Here is a 17,792-nt window from a genome sequence, read left to right as displayed (position 1 = left end):
TCATTAAAGCTTTTCCTATTTATACAAATCCACAAAACACAAACTCACAAAAATTGAACTAGTGTTGTAAACCTCATTTTACATGCAGTTATTGAGTAGTACTTCACCCTGAACATGAACCGTAGATAAGAGTTGCCAAAGAAAAAACACCATTTCCTCAAAATGAACTTCTTTCATATTCTTAAACAGGTATTGTTGTGTTATGCACATTCAATCCTAAACAAAGCCTATTTGCACCCCTCTACACCCAGGTGTCACAAGTCATTTATTAGTACTCTGACCACACAACTGGGCCCTGCAATTGCTCCCACTTTATCAATGGCAACCTATGCCCCTCCATAGCTGTACCTCTTCACCGAAGTGTTTCACTTACTAACAATGTCAAATTGCAGCTGCAGTAGTGTCATGACAATAACATTTTTTCTTGTCAGCTTGAAATGACATAACGGCCATCAACCATAAAAATCCGAGAATTCAAACTGACTAGGATTACCCCCTTCCCTATTCACTGAGCGAAATTTGGCCTGAGTTGAACCTCCATTTAAATTCTAATTTTTATGCATATTGCCTATATGTTGAAATGATTATGTGAAATGTTGATGTCTTTTGTTGGTGTAGTCATATTTATTAAAATGCCCCTGAGATACTGAGGCGATACGGATTCTCATCCATGGTGCCAAGAAGCTTGATTCCACTCAGGTTGGCCATTTTCATCTATAGCCAAATTACATTTTCAGGCCATCACAAGAGGAACACGGCTGGCATTCAAATTATTTTTATTATTGTTGCTGCGCTAATTAGCACACTGCTATTAGCCAAATGCTCCTTCCAAAGTACTTCCTTTCATTAAACCTTCCCCGTCAGATGTGCTGTTTACTTTGAATGCTCCCACAATTGTTCCTTGATCATTGCACTATACAAGAAGTCCCCAATGAAAAGCCATGTGTATGTCCAATGATAGACAAAAATCTTTATTCTCTTTAAACCTTAATTTGTTAGTCTTGGGATAAAATATGTGGTTGCACGTAAAAGGTGTTTACTGCTGGATTCTGCGGATGGATTGGATCTGGAAAGTTTGTGCATGGGTTCCCCACTCCCTCCAGTGTTTGTACTCTCCTGAGTGACGGTCACATTCCAGGATGTACTGGAAGCCACGATAACCAGGAAACTGGTAGCACACCCACCTGGTGACACAGAAGAATAAAAGGTATATCATCCAGTAATTGCTAACTACAGATAAGTGAGGCACAATGTATATACCTGAATTTGACAACACTCCGCTATTGGCACTGCCATGGGCTGAATGACCAGGGTCGCACACATAGTAGCTGCTATAGGACCCAACAACTGAAGGGGCTCATTTCCATAAGCTGCACTGACACTGGATGTTGGAAAGGGGTATAGTGAATTTGCTGTTGGCATAATTCCTGTCCTGTAGTGTCACTGAGTAGATTAGTTCTGTACTGAGACATCACTATGAGCATTATCCCTGTAAAGTGACATTTGCATCTATTATCTACATACTATGACATCACTGTGCAATATTCCTGTACTGTGACATCACCGTGCAATATTTCTGTACTGTGACATCATTGTGAGCATTATATCTGTACTGGGATATCACTGAACATTATCCCTGCACTGTGACATCACTGTACAATGTTTCTGCTCTGTGAGATCACTGTACAATATTCCTGTACTGTGACAATACTGTGCATTATCCGTGTACTGTGACATCACTGTGCATTATCTGTGTACTGTGACATCATTGCGCAATATTTTTGTCCTGTGACATTACCATACATTATTCCTGTACTATGACATCCCTGTGCATTATTCCTCTACTGTGACATCACTGCGAGCATTATCCCTGTCCTATGACATCACTGTACATTATTCCTGCACTGTGACATCACTGCATGTATTATCCTAGTGCATAATGGCTTATTCACACTTCCGTATGCAAGTTGCACTTAAGATTTCTGGGTGCAAATTGGATAGAACAGCACATGCACACATGTCCGTGTGTTGTCCAAGTGATGGGGACAGTGGACATCACATGTCCTACTCCTATTTGGGATATGGATGAAAATAGAACATACTGCAATTTTTTTTTTACATGGACTGCGGTTCGATGAAAAAAATTGCATGTCTGAAAAGGCCCATTGAAGTCAATGGTTCAGTGATGTGCTGTCTATATGCACCCCATTGCAAACACGAACTGCACATGGGCAAATAAATGGCAGTGTGAATAACCCCAAGTAAGAGAAAAGTAATCACTACATCTTCATGTTCTGAGCATAAGGGCGCATCCACACGGGCAAAGCGATATCGCATCGGTGGTCCGTGCGGTATCAGTGTGTTTTCTCACGGTGATATTGGGATTTTGTGTCACTACAAAGTCGCATGACTTTGTAGCACCACGTGCGAGGATTTTGGGGGGTGGGGGCTTGAAATATAAGCCCTACCCCCAAAATAAGCCCTAGCTGCAGGAAAAAAAAGCAAAAAGAACAAATACATCACCTAAGAAATGCTATCAGCTTTGTGGCGTCTTCTTCCTGGTCGCCGGCACTTGTCTTTAGGCAATCAGACGCAGCGCTACCTGGAGGCAGGGATTTTCAAATCCCTGACCAGGAAGAGATGCCTGAAGACAAGTGCCGGTGACCAGGGAGAAGACGCGGCGGAGCTGACAGCACTTCTTAGGTGATGTATTTGGGGTTTTTTATGCAGCTAGGGCTTATTGTAGGGCTTTTACAGTAGGATTTCCTACTGTAAAAGTTGCATCGCGCTGCAAGAAAAACGTGTTTTCGTGCGATGTGATGCAACAGAGAGGAAGGCTCCATAGGGAAACATGGGCTTCAAAGCATTGCAAGTCCTGGTCATCTATAGCAGCCTGCGATTTTGTTGTCTCACAATGTTGCATGTTATAAAACATGGCTAATGTGAAAGAACCCATTGGAAAGCATGGGCTTTGCATACATGTGATTTGTAGCACTGTCGCATTGCGAGAAAATCGCGCAAATTTGTCGCCCGCATGAAACAGGCCTAATGCTGATGGGGTGATACTGGAGTTGCCTGCTCTTACAGGTTTTGCTATGGGGTCTCATGGTTACTTGTTATATCCCTAGGCACAAGTGCAAGAGAGCCTGGACACCTACAACTGTTTAAAGTATATTAAATATGTGATAGGGAATAGATATGAGATAGATAGATAGATAGATAGATAGATAGATAGATAGATAGATAGATAGATAGATAGATAGATAGATAGGAGATAGATAGATAGATAGATAGATAGATAGATAGATAGATAGATAGATAGATAGGAGATAGATAGATAGATAGATAGATAGATAGATAGATAGATAGATAGATAGATAGATAGATAGGAGAGAGATAGATAGATAGATGGATATGAGAGAGATAAGAGATAGATAGGAGATAGATAGATATATAGATAGATAGATATGAGATAGATAGATATGAGATAGATAGATATATAGATAGATATGAGATAGATAGATATGAGATAGATAGATATGAGATAGATAGATAGATAGATAGATATGAGATAGATAGATAGATATGAGATAGATAGATAGATATGAGATAGATAGATATGAGATAGATAGATAGATATGAGATAGATAGATAGATATGAGATAGATAGATAGATAGATAGATATGAGATAGATAGATATGAGATGGATAGATAGGAGATAGATAGGAGATAGATAGATAGATAGATAGATAGATAGATAGATAGATAGATATGGGATAGATAGATATGAGATAGATAGATAGATATGAGATAGATAGATAGATATGAGATAGATAGATAGATAGATAGATATGAGATAGATAGATAGATAGATAGATAGATAGATAGATAGATAGATAGATAGATAGATATGAGATAGATAGATAGATAGATAGATAGATAGATAGATAGATAGATAGATAGATAGATAGACAGACTTACGCGCCAGACTGAACACGGAAAGAGCCAACTTCATTGTTACACCAGCCCATGGCCTGGAGAGATGGATAATCATCACTCAGCTCTCCTTTCCTTCCAAGGAAGTTTTCCCTCTCAAAGATGGACATCTTACAGTCACGGTGATTCTGTAAAAAGAATAAATAGCCATTATCCCGTATTCTTTTTTTAGGTTTATCTTGATTGGTGTGATGGCAATATATTTTTAAAAATTATTCTGTCCTTAAAATTTATTTCAGCAGTAGATTTTATACTGTGGGACACTTGACAGATGATAATTAGGATGTGCCTATAACATCAGTCACTCCAGTGTTTACATACCTACCCTAATATATGCTAATAAGGAGGGGACACGCCTTGCATGTAATTTTTCTTATGTTTTGTCTAGATCGATATATCATGAAACTTTAAGGTTTTGTTAATAATGTTATATTGCCACCTAGTGTCCTGTATTCATAACACACACTAGGATGTGTAATGCTAGAAGATATAGTGGGTCATGTGGTGGTCGTCACAAGGGGTGTCAGCACGGCCCTCCTCACGCCAAGTATTTACATCTGGGCTCAATGCCAGATTTTGGGGTTGTTGGCGCCATTCTGAAAAGGAGAGAAGACAAGGCTACCAGTAGGAAGACCGTCCCAGTTCCTCCGGTAGGCCCTGGAAACCTCAGCCTATAGCTGTCACTACAGAGAGAAGATCATCGCCATCAAAGTTCTTCCGCCTATGGCTTAGTAATTGTTTAGTGTCCTGCGGCTCAGTGCACCGCCATCACTACCCCTATCCTGGGAGCCGCAACTACACCAGCTGGCTGAGTTCTGTGACAGTTGCTGGAAACAAGGGAGACGGAATAATACCTCCACAATGCCACCTATTAGAAGGCAGCATTCCTTCAAGCCAAAGTTAGACTCTTTATACAAGCCTTGTAACAATGACTGGGAATTAAAAGCAAAGCCAGAATCCATGTACATACAGCGTAGGAGTCTGGCTTTGCTAGTGAGAGGCACTGGAAACAGCGCTGTGACGGAATCCCCAAAAGCAAACAAAAGGATCCATTCACTTCTATTGTGAATTGGGCACATCTTTCATGCTGATTTTACCAGGTTTCTGTTTGTTTTCCTTTTTTTTGGAGTACAGATACTCAATGTATTCAAAAGTATAGGGCTCACGCTGCGTGGTATGCAGAAAAATAGAGCATGCTGCATTAACTTTCATTGACTCCTTTCACCGTGAATCATGCGGCCGTGCATCGCACACGTAATACGGGGTAAATAAACACATTTGGACATGAGGCTTCATTCTATACTACAAATAAAATGGAAACAAATATAAAGGCTTGTCAAAAAGGTGTCTTTTTTCAAATAGAAGTGAATGGTCCTTTTTGTTCTTGCTTGGGAACTCTGACAGCGGCATTTAAATCCCAGGAAGCCGTGCGGGTGTCATGGCAGCCGGGGCCTTCTGCAAAGCCCCAGGGCTGTGCTGGCAGAATTCCTATCAAGCCGTCCCCATGGGGTGGCTTTATAGACTGTCTGCCCGATTGCAGAAGATGTAATACTATGAAATTACATCATACTGCAGGAGCGATCAAACTATCGCAAGTTGTTGTTCCATCGGGGGACAAAAAGAAAATAAGTAAAAACAAGATCAATAAAGTTTTACTAAATGTAAAAAAGAAGTAATAAAAGTTTAAATCACCCGCCTTTTGCCATGTTTATAGTAAAAAAATTTAAATCATAAAGCAGAAATACATATTTGGCATCGCCACATCCGTAAAAGTCTGATCTATGAAAATAACACATATTAATTACCTTACATGATAAACGTCGCCATAAAAAAAAGGGCGCCAGAAATGCACTTTTTTAGTCATCGTGTCTCCAAGAAAAAATGCAGTAAAGAGTGATCAAAAAGTAGTATGTGTTTAAAAATGGTACCAATGGAAACTACCGAACGTCCCGCAGAAAATGAGCCCTTGCACAACTGTCGACGGAAAAACAAAAAAGTTACTGCACGCAGAAGATGGCAGTAGAAAATAGTTGTAAAAAATTAAATGTCTTTGAAACAAAATACAAAAAAGTAGTACAGCAAAAAAAAAAACTATATAAGTTTGGTATCGTAGTAATCATACTGACCCATAAAATAAAGTTAACCTGTCATTTTTTGTTGTAGTTTGTGCGCTGTAGAAACAAGATGTACCGAAAGATGGCGGAATGTTATTTTTTTTCTATTTTACTCCACTTAGAATTTTTTTTTAAAGTTTTTCAGTTCATTATATGGTACATTAAATAGTACCATTGAAAAAAAACAAGCCCTCATACAGCTATGTTGGTGGATAAATAAAGGAGTTCCGATTTTTTTAAAAGGGGGGAGGAAAAAATGAAAATGGAAGAAAAAAGGGCGCATCATTAATTGGTTAAAACTCCTGCTTCTGCAATCTAGCAAGGGTGGGTCGAATGCTTGACTGAAAGAGACAGCTGGGGACCCAAGGAGGAGCCAGAAGCGGTTTCTAACCCGTTTCCTCTTTTTAAGCCTACATAGCGCTCAATGAGTGCTATGTACTTGATACACGAAGTGGCAGTTTGCTTTCCTCGATTAGATCCAGCAATCTTCCCTGGTGTGTCACAATGTAAGAAACCTTTTCTGATGGTGCTGGGAGCTCGCTGGATTAACCCTTTCCAATCCAATTTCTATCCTGGCTTTCCTATGGGGCTTACCCTTTTTCTGCCGTTATACAACAGCGCTATATGCTGGCTAAAGCCAGTACTGCATGAGATGACATGTTGAATAGGCTCCGACAGCAGAGAGGCTGGTAATATACAGTAAGAGAACCCTGACGGATGTCTTCCAACATTGGAGCTGTACAGCCTCAAATCATAATGTCTTCAGAGGTCAGTCAGTGGATGGAAAGGGTTAAGGTTTATTACGCACTGCAGTAAACACACGTTAACATTTTGGTCCTAGGAATATTTTGCAAAGGTGGTAAAATGCATCATGGTGTTCATTAGATGCTGTCACTACCTGCAACACAAACCGAGCTGCTGGATTAGCTCAATGCACATGCTCAATGTAAATGGTGATATATGTTGTTAACAAGGGCACATGTAGCCCATCTATGGGACGTGGCGCAGGGAGAGAACAGAGCCGCAGTCTACAGGAACCAATTCCAAACCTGTTGTATTTTAAAAAAAAACTGGAATCCAACTGCAGTGGAAGCAGGAAAGAGAACTATCAGTCTTTGCTTTGTCCTTTTTCGTCCTTTTTTATGCACTTCTGGCCTTCGTTCAGAAAACTTCCACAAAAACAACTTTGCAAGTTCTTTTTATGCAACCGAAATGTGCAGGAAAAATACATGCATTGAATGAATGGGTTCTATTCTCTACGTATTGCGCAGATACGCCCGTATGAAGGGGGCCTAAAACAGATCATGCTGAATAGCTACATAGATTTCCATTACCTCCATATTGCGGTCTGCAGAACATGGACCAAATACGGAGTTGAAATACGCACATCTGAAAGTGGTCAAGTACTATGTTCACACTTTGTGAGCTGGGTTCGGCTGTAAAGCTCCAGGTATATATGCCGATCACATCCTTATGACCCCATTTACCGGCATATGCCCAATGACAGTCCCTGTAGGGTGTATTTACACAGTTTAGACACTGCAGATTTTCCACTGCAAATTTGCATGTAGAGAATATAGTTTATTACAGTCTGAGCCAAGTGGTTGAGATTTCAAGAATTCTCATCCTTAGGGCTTTGACAGATGAACATATGCGCAAATATGCTTGCTGCACCGGAGTGTATTTGCGCATGACCAAGGTTTGGAGATGGCAATAATCAGACTGTAGCGCGCGTGTGAGCACATACCGGAAGTACTATACATTTTACACTCACATTGCCAGTTTGCATGCGCCCTTGCCATGGAATGCAATGGCTATTTATCGCCTAATAAGAGGGCCAACGTGGTCCGCAGAGTCACACCCTCTTCCTTGTTATTTTAACTTGCCATAGACTTCTATGGCAGCTTGCTCAGAAAGATAGGGCGGCTCTTATCTTTTCTCACACGCATGAATTGCCCAAGAGAAACAAGACAATCAATCCTTTGAAAAAATGGCAGCATAACTTCACATGCGACAAATTTTCAGCCCTACAGATTTTGCTGTGGATTTGTTGCGGATTTCTCGCTGCAGGCAATACAGACCGTGTGGCCGCACTGGGCAAATACGCAGAAACACACTCTGTTTTCTCTCGTCAGACTATACTATATCACATAGGGGCATGCAGATAAGCAGTGTCTGCTCTGTGGTGTACATTTGTACTAAGCCGTCCTCTAGGCAACATAAGCCATTGCGCGCCTATTAGTGGCGTAATGTCACAGCCTTCTGCTGGAGATATATGTTGGGAATGTCTCAGATGTACACCTCCGGCAGAAGGCAAAAACGAGCCTTATCATTAGTTTCTCAGAAGCCAATTCAGAAGTGAAATCTTATATGGCTGCTCTTCCTTTTGTCACTTCTGCCAGAATAGTCACTGCAGTCAATAGAGAATAATATATGAGCAGTTCTACATTTTTAGCAGAAATCCTGTTTAAAATACATCTCGCAGAATGTACAGACATTATATTCCGTGTTAATACAGTAGAGTAATCCTAATTTTGCAGTATTAGTTCTTCTGAATGTTTTCTGACTATTGCTATTGCATTGCCCATTTCTAGGACTGGTTGGCACAATAGCTGTCACTTATTCTTTATTTTTATGGGAAATTGACAATAATGCACTCCTGCTTTCCAATGCACTTTAATTTATGGAGTATGTACAGTTACACTAGGTCTTATTTTCGGGGGAGGTCTTATTTTATTTACCTAGCAGGCTTGGTCCACGTCCCTCCTGCTGCACTCCACGTCCCTCCTGCTGCAACGCACTTTCTGCAGTCCTCGGCCACTCATACAACATCACTTCCTGGTTACGGGATTCATAAATCCTGCCTCCGGGAAGCGATGGCTGTGATTGGCTGAGCAGCAGTCAAAGAACCAATCTATGCAGCGCTGGATAAACCAATGCGATGGCTGTGATTGGTTTATCTAATGCTGTATTGATTATTGGCTGAGCAGCAGTGGAAGAACCAATCAACAGCCATCGTGTTGTAGAGGCGGGATTTATAAATTGGTTGAGAGCCGCTGAGGACTGCGGGATCCGCGCTAAACCACACCGAACCTGTAGTGAGCAGCAGGGGGACCTGGACTAAACCTGCTAGGTAAGGAATTCTTTTTTTTTAAGTAGTGTAACTAGGGCTTATTTGTAGGGTAGGGCTCCCTGAAAATTAAGCTAGGACTTATTTTTGGAGTAGGTCTTATTTTCAGGGAAACGGGGTATACACACACGCATATATATATATATATATATATATATATATATATAAAACGTAACTGTATATACTCCATAAATATACATATAGCACTGTTAGGCTGGGCTCACACGACCGCATGTGCTGGCGTGCAAATCCCTCGTGCACGGGCACACAGAAAGTATAAAATAATATACGTGCTTGCTGCGTGCCAATCTTCATGCATTATCTTGGCGTGTATAATATGTACCAAGACAAAACATGCTGCAATTTTTTTTGCATGAGTAATACACGGTAAAAAAAAAGGCAGGTATGAGTGGCCAAATCAATGGACTTTTGGCATTGCGAGTGGGAAAATCGCACATGTGACTCACAATGACAATACGCAATATGTGACTGATACATCAGATAATCACAGTGCCACCAAATCAAGATAGTGTAAACTATTATCTGACTGTGTTAATACTGTACTTGTAATAACAAAGCAAACAAATCCTAGACTCTTCAGGGTTAAGCCCAATACTTTGATCAGTAATGCTATTCATAGCCCATTATAATTGGGCGCCCAAACATAATCTTGTAAGTGGAAACAATTATCTCACACTCCCTGCGGACCGCTATGTAATATATACTTACAGCACAGGCAATTGGTCGGAAGGAGGTCATTCTCTCAACGTGGTAAGCATTGCTGCCACTCCAGGCCTCCCAACGGGGATACTCTCCCCTCTCCAGTACAAACTGCTGACCTTGGAATCCTAAGTGCTCGTACCCAACCCAGCTAGAGGAATAGAAACACAAACACTTCAGTTTTACTGCAAGTTTAAGGAAAATTGAATGCCAATAGCAAGGACGTGTCATCCAGCAAACACCTCATTTTATCACTACTCTTAGTTTTATATTTTGCCGGTCTCCAAATCAAATCCATGAAAACATAAAATAGCACACGGTATATGCATTTATAGCTTTTTATATGGAACCTTCACAGCAATGTTAATGGGGCAGTTAAAGTGCATCAGCCATAAGATAGATCATTTTTGCAGAATTCTTAGAGATGTCCAGAAACGATTAAACCAAGGGGGGGGGGGGGGGATCACAATCTGCATGTCTTATCCTAAAGTTGGATCTTACACTCAAGAGGATTTCCTTTTAGGCACTTGTATGGAGAAACTCTAAAAAGCAGTGGCTCCAGTTCTGGTGGACTCGGGTGTATTACATGGAGCCATTCATCTGAATAACTGCCATGCCATAACATTTCCATGCCACTATATTTCCCTTGTAGCTGCCACAGAGACACTCATACTAAATAGTTTATCTATAATACTTTAAAGGGGTGCTACCAAGATCTCAAGTAGTCCCTTATCCAGAGGATAGGGGATAATTTGCTGATTGGTGGGGGTCTCACCACTGAAATCCCTGCCGATCTCAAAAGGAGGGATCTGTGCTCCCCTCTGCTTGTCATCGCAGGGGTCATTTCTTCCTCTGCAGATAGTCAGACTGAATGAAGATATGGCCGAGCATGCACTGTCGGTGCTCCATTAATTTCAGTAGGGCTGACGAAAATATCTGAACGCTTGCTGCTTGGGTATCTCGGCAGTTTCATTGAAAGTAAATGGAGTTCCAACATGCTTGCGCAACCAGCGCTCCATTCAGTCTCCTCCTCACTTTGTGGGGTGCAGTAACCCAGCAGTTAGGAGGAAAGGGGACAAGGGAACATGAGATTGACAGGGTTCTCATTGGTGAGACCCCCACTGATCTGCAAGTTATTCCCTATCATGTGGATAGGTAATAAATTAAAATCTTGCTACGAGCCCTTTGAGGAAGCAGACCTTGGATAGGTCATCAGGTCGAATCCCAAGGAAGAATGAGATTCTTGCATAATATGAGAAATGGCAGAATCTCTGCCCTGAAAGGAATATTTGACAAGTTTTGCTTCAAGAATGTATTACATAAAATATTTGCTTTTTAAAAGACTGTAAAGAACACAACGGAAAAAGTCTTCCAAACTATTGTATATGTACTGATTGGCTTCGCTACATTTATCAATGTCAGACAAAACATGAAAAATGAAGATGTTACTATTATAGTAGATAAAAGCAATTCTTGACTTTTATTAGCCTCTTATTTACAGGTTACATGGGAAAGTATTTTTAGCCCTGACTTCCATATTCTGTATAATGCAGTCATTGTCGTATAAGTTTAAAGGGGTTGTCCAGTTACCCAACAATATTCTCCAGATAGCTGTAACTGCGTTAAAAAAAACTAAACTAGCTGGACATTTACCTCCTCCACTGCCACGATCCAGTGCTGCAGTCCCGACGTGGCCCCGGTGTTTGTTGTCTCAGATAGTGTCACTGGAAGTCAGGTAACCGATGCAACCAATCAGAGGCTGCAACATCACTGCCCGGTCTCCTGGCATCAGCGCTCATATTCTGGGTGACATGTTGCCAGGAGTTCAGAACAGTGGCGATGCAGCAGTCAGATGATTTACTGTGGCAGCATCTTCCACAACAAACACCCAGAGGACAGTGGGGCTGTAGCGCTAGATCCCTAGGGCAGAGGACGGGTAAGCACAGCTCTGTTTGTTATTTTAATGATGTTTTGGCTATCGAAGAAGGTTGTCCAGTAACTGGACTACCACTTTAATGTCACAAAGATATTACAAGAATCAAACATGCCTAACAACTGTGACATCATCCGCACAAACCGATGTAGTTACTGCATTTCTCTGTTCTTACAGTTTTTGGGGATCATACACCTGCTGTCTTAAGAGAGGTGCCATAGAGATACATAAGGTCTCTAGTACAGTACAATTTCATGAGGACACATACTTAGATTTCTGTCCCATAGGAATCTGTATGTACAAATGCATTCGCCCAACATTACTTGTCCTGCAGTTCAAGGAGGCTGCATGACCCTATATCTTAAAGAAGATTTCAGTTATCTCCTATTATGCCAAAAAGCAGGGGTGTAACTATAGAGGATGCGGGGGATGCGGTTGCCCATAAGGCCTATCTTCTTCATATAAGGAAGGACTAGTAGTATGAATAAAGCATTATAGTTGGGGGGCCCTGTTACAGATTTTGCATTGCAGCCCCGAATCCTTAAATTACGCCTCAAGAGATATTTCAAGAGAGAGCATCTGAGGGGTCCAAGATCTAGGAGATTATCAGTTCTCAGGAGGAAGGGGATGCAGGATCTAAATACTCTTCAGAGCAGGTCAGTAAATCTCATAAGTTTGAGTTTTCTATGCAGAGCTTATTTAGAGGTTCCAGATCTACTAATGAAGTCATTAGTCCCTTAATAAGTTTTTGATTTCTGATTACTGTGTAACATAGCCCAAAGAATGGCTGGATGTCCCGTCGTCTCACCGGTCTTTCCATCTGATATGTCTGTTACACACTCAAAGATAAATCCCTGTTATTCACTTTTCAGTTCTAGACCCTCAAATGTATTAGCTAGTACATATCAGTTACTCCAAAGAGACAATGCCTCTACTCATTCTGTATAGATTTGCTTTTGGCTCTGCTGAACATTTGAACTACTTTGTAGTTATTGGGAATTGACTAATGTAATACTTGACTATAAAGATGGGAACATGGCGGCTCCTCAGTCATAACATGTTGGGCTTCACCATTTAGTGAAACATGAGTGCTGCAATGGCTGAGGTCCGGACTGTGTCCCCCATCCTTGTTGATACTTACGCCCCACTCTCTATTTTGAATGAGCGGACAGTTTCAAATCCATATTCCATGACATTGTAACACTCAGATGTGAACTCATGTCTACGACCCTGGAAACATTCTTCATCCCAGACAATAATCTGAAAGCAAAGTAAAACAAGGACTTGATAAAATACTTGAAAGCAAGCCCTTGATAAAGCAAGGACATGGACACAAGTATTAATATGGTATGATAAATTACATTGAGGAAGGAATGGAAGATTTCCCCGTAGATTCTCTAAATGGCAGCAGAGAAAACATATCTGTTCAGCCAATGACACAATTCATTACCGTACAGTATCCATGTCCAATTATGCCTCATGTCTTCATACATCTGGAGGGTCATTTGCACTATCAGCTCTTTTCTAGGGATTGCAGGGCATATATTGAGCAGAACATTATAGTTTTAGAGGTATAAATCTAACACCAACCTCCGGGAATAGATGTGCACATAAAATGATGCTTTACAGCTGGCTACTTATCACAAACCTGGTGAGTATGAATTATGGATAATGCTTGTTGACCCACTTACCATGTTTATGAAATTTTGTGATCATTTCAAAAGTACATGCAGGACAGTCTTACTCTAATAGACACGTCTGCTGGAAATATATATTTATGACATATTTAGTTGTTTAGCACCTAAAGTGTATTTAGTCATTGTACAATTTATGCTCAGAAGATACTTTGTAACTACACTGTATGATTTATCTTCCACTGATTCCCATTCAAAGCATGTATAATTCCAGCAATTACAAGTCTGGTTGCTACTCAAGTAATTTACACAGGACAATTCTCGTTGGCCCGAGCGAATGAGCTGGTGGCGTCATCCCCATCTCATCCGCGTTTGTACAGCCCATTTAGGTGGCATGATTCTTGTTGAGAATAGCGCAGTTCTCGCTCACTTTTCTTCAATTTTTCACATTCCGAGCAGTCAGTGTTTAAACTGCCCGACAAGTGAACGAGCCGGCGCTGATTTTTATGCCGGCTGAAACTGAAAGGCAAGCGAGAACCTCATGACTCTTCTTTATCATTCAGTCGTTGGCTTCATTTAAACAGATTATCGTTCAATTTCGCTCATTTGAAGATTTTGTGAATGATAATTGTTCAGTCTAAACGCACCTTAAGGCCTTGGTCACATGAGCGGTTTTTTGGTCCGATCTGCAGACGCGCTTGGGATCTGCAGATCTATAGACCCAATGCATCCCAATGGGATCGGTCACATGTCTGTTTTTTATGCAGATGTGTGATAAATTATAGGACACAACGATTCGCAGAACGCGCCTATCTGCGTTCTGCGAATCGTTGTGTTCTATATATGCGCTCAATGGGGCCGGCGGCAGCAGTGCCAACCCCATTGAGAACATATACTAAGATCGTTCTCCTCTGCCACAGCTGTGCCACAGCTGTGGCAGAGAAGAACAATGTGCTCCCATTAAGGTCAATGGAGCCGGCAATACAGCCGGCTCCATTGAAAGCAATGGGCTGCCGGCAAGCACTGGATGAATTTTCAGGGAAGGGCTTAAAATATAAGCCGTTCCCTGAAAACCATCCTGAAAATGTGTAAAAATAAAAAAAAAAGTATACTCACCTTTTTCCTGCAGCCGGAGTTCAGCCGCGTCCGCTGACAGTTCTCCTGAACTGCTCTCTGTAGTATTCAGCAGGCGGGGATTTAAAATCCCCGCCTGCTGAATGGGCTGCCTCTGATTGGTCACAGCCCTCACCAATTTAGAGGCAGCTCTCACTCACCCATTCATGAATTCATGAATGGGTGAGTGAGTGCTGCCTCTGATTGGCTGAGCGCAGGGACCAATCAGAGGTAGCTCTCAGCTATTGAATGACAGCTGAGTAATAGACACAACCATCACAGCTTAGCTGAGCTCCTATAATGTGACTGGTAAATTACATCCTTCTATAGTTAGTTTTCTATATCATACTACAGCACAGTGCCCATATGGGGCAACTCTAGAGCTAGCTCTGTGCCAGACAGTAAGGTGGCCGAGCACCTTAAATAACTGTTGGCCGAATGCTCGTTCAGTTGACAGCTATTTCCTTCCTTCCCCTATAACAGTTCTCAGTGGGGAGAAGGAAATAAGTCGCTGCCAGATACCACTGATGGCAGTTTCTCTCTTGTGATAACAAAGGGATCAGGAATGCTGAACTCCATCCTTCTGATCTTTCTTCCCCCAACATCTTCCATCAGAGAAGAGTTAGCCCACCCCTATAAACATTAGACAGTTGACCAGTTCTGCTGAAATTAGTGGATACAGCTAAAGTTTATTTAGTGAGTATTGCCACTTTAAGTCTTGGGTCTTCATCTTAGAAGCCTGCTGAATTATGAATGCTACTCTGGGTGAGAGTGGTCTATAAATATAGAATGTAACTATAGATCAGTAAGAGATAGATAAAGCAATGTATTTCACAATATACTTAGCTATAACTATTTATAAACTGCAAAGTGGTGTTCAAAGGTGAACATACACTTAAAGTGCAAGTTCAACAAGTTTTCTAAAATATAACAGGTTCTCCTTACCCACTCATTTGCTGCTGTTTTCACCTTTTTATACTTTTTTTAGTCCTGATTTTCAGATGGGCTGCCCCACTATTTTGCTGCCCTGCTATTTGCAATCTACTTTCAGCCAGGGGGAGTGTAGCAAGGCTAGCATTCTGCCAGTAACTCACTGTCTTGTACTTCCTTTCCCTCACTTCTCAGACTGCATTGCACAGGCTCTGGTCCAATCAGCATGGAGGCAGTATCTGAATGCCCGCCCCTCTACTTTCCCAGGATGATTGTAGAAGATTGGGATTCAGAGACTTTCTGGTCAAATTGTTAGTAAACATTGCTGTAATGGCAGGAGAGGCAGTGATTATGGAGTCTGCAGATCTGCCAGCCTGTGAATGCAACCACTCAGGACCTGTCATATGCAAAATCTTTTTATACTAAGTATTTTATGTATTGTAGGTATTGGAGTCAGCCCATTATAATTCCTGCATTGTGTACTATGCATTTCATAGGACCTGAAGAAGACGGTCTTTGATCTGCCTAAATTCCTTGCTGGAAGCAGTTATGCAATCCATTGTCTTAAGGGCCATTTACACGGGACAATTATTGTTTCAAATTTGTTCAAACAATAGAAAATGATTGATAATTGTTCAGTGTAAATGCAAAAAATTGTTTACTATTAGTTCACTTTTCGTTATCGCTGACTTTTAGTCAGTCGAAAAATCAACGCTGGATCGCGGGCTTCTCACTGAGTGTGAACGCTCCCTGCTAAGTGAGAAGCCAGTGATCCAGCATTCAAGTCTGTCAGTATAAATGCTCTGCCTGAACGCTAATGACCTTAGCAATGACGTCAGCGCTCCTATAGTCGTTTTGCCGACTCTTGTCCCGTCTAAATTGGACATTAGTTAACTAATTTAGTGCTGTGATGATCAAATTAACATGCTAGAATTCCAAAAGCAACATTTACGTACCTTGTTCATATGGGCAAAATCCATGTTGCAAAAAAACACACTGCCCACCCTAGTTGCACCCCTCTCTCACCTCCTATACAGGGACAGGTATTTCAGTAGTACAGTACAGGGTACCCCTATAACTTCAGCCTTTACCCATACAAACTGGTTAGGGCACCCTGCTTTGAACACATTTGCTGTAGAAGAAAAATCATTACCTTCCAATGTCCAGCAAACTTAGTACAGTGTTGAGTCATACTGGCTCTGTCCTGGAGGAACGAAGGAACAACATTTAGAGAGGTTTAATATATTTACAATCCAACGTCATCTAATAAATGGTCCATAGCAGGGCACAACAACAAATCATATAATATCGCCCGCTGATTGTATCCCTTTAATAATGATGTTCTCTCTTGGTTCTAAATCAATTAAATGAATAAGAGGCTTTTGTTTGCCTGGTGTCTTCAGAGAGTGCTCAGTTAATGTTGCTTGTATTGGAAAGTGTTCAGAGGGGATCCCGGATGACTGCGCTTAAGAGCTTACTTGGTATGCCAGCCATTACATTAAATAATCAATCTGGCATCACTGTGCCTTCTTGTGTCTCTTGTAAATAAGACAGGGGATATTTATTCTCAACATAGGAATTTTGTAGTGACCAGATATTAACATTTGTTAACTAGATAGATACATAGATATGAGATAGATAGATTAGATATGAGATAGATTAGATATGAGATAGATAGATAGATAGATAGATATGAGATAGATAGATTAGATATGAGATAGATTAGATATGAGATAGATAGATAGATAGATAGATAGATAGATAGATAGATAGATAGATATGAGATAGATAGATTAGATATGAGATAGATAGATTAGATATGAGATAGATTAGATAGATAGATAGATATAGATGAGATAGATAGATAGATGAGATGAGATAGCTAGATAGATAGATAGAGAGAGAGAGAGAGAGAGATATGAGATAGATAGATAGATATGAGATAGATAGATAGATAGATAGATAGATAGATAGATAGATAGATAGATAGATATGAGATAGATTAGATAGATAGATTAGATATGAGATAGATAGATAGATATGAGATAGATAGATAGATAGATAGATAGATGAGATAGATAGATGGATAGATATGAGATAGATAGATAGATAGATATGAGATTGATAAATAGATAGATATGTGATAGATAGATATGAGATAGATTAGATAGATAGATAGATTAGATATGAGATAGATAGATATGAGATAGATGGATATGAG

The 17,792-nt window shown here is 40.7% G+C and overlaps 1 protein-coding gene across 1 annotated transcript; it reads right to left on the bottom strand.

Moving 5' to 3' along the window:
- Nucleotides 1-982: 982 nt before the first annotated feature.
- On the bottom strand, nucleotides 983-16,771 carry CRYBA4 (crystallin beta A4). The gene is made up of 5 exons (XM_066601973.1): nucleotides 16,725-16,771; nucleotides 13,036-13,154; nucleotides 9,971-10,112; nucleotides 3,983-4,125; nucleotides 983-1,184 (listed from the first exon to the last, which is right to left on the bottom strand). The coding sequence occupies exons 1-5, from the start codon at nucleotides 16,761-16,763 to the stop codon at nucleotides 1,037-1,039; spliced, it is 591 nt and encodes a 196-aa protein (XP_066458070.1). The 5' UTR covers nucleotides 16,764-16,771; the 3' UTR covers nucleotides 983-1,036.
- Nucleotides 16,772-17,792: the final 1,021 nt, after the last annotated feature.

This window comes from Eleutherodactylus coqui, chromosome 5 (assembly GCF_035609145.1).
Source record: "Eleutherodactylus coqui strain aEleCoq1 chromosome 5, aEleCoq1.hap1, whole genome shotgun sequence".
NCBI classification, from domain to species: Eukaryota; Metazoa; Chordata; class Amphibia; order Anura; family Eleutherodactylidae; genus Eleutherodactylus; species Eleutherodactylus coqui.
The sequence above is the reverse complement of the archived record's forward strand: the minus strand, read 5'-3'. Positions and strand labels throughout refer to the sequence as shown.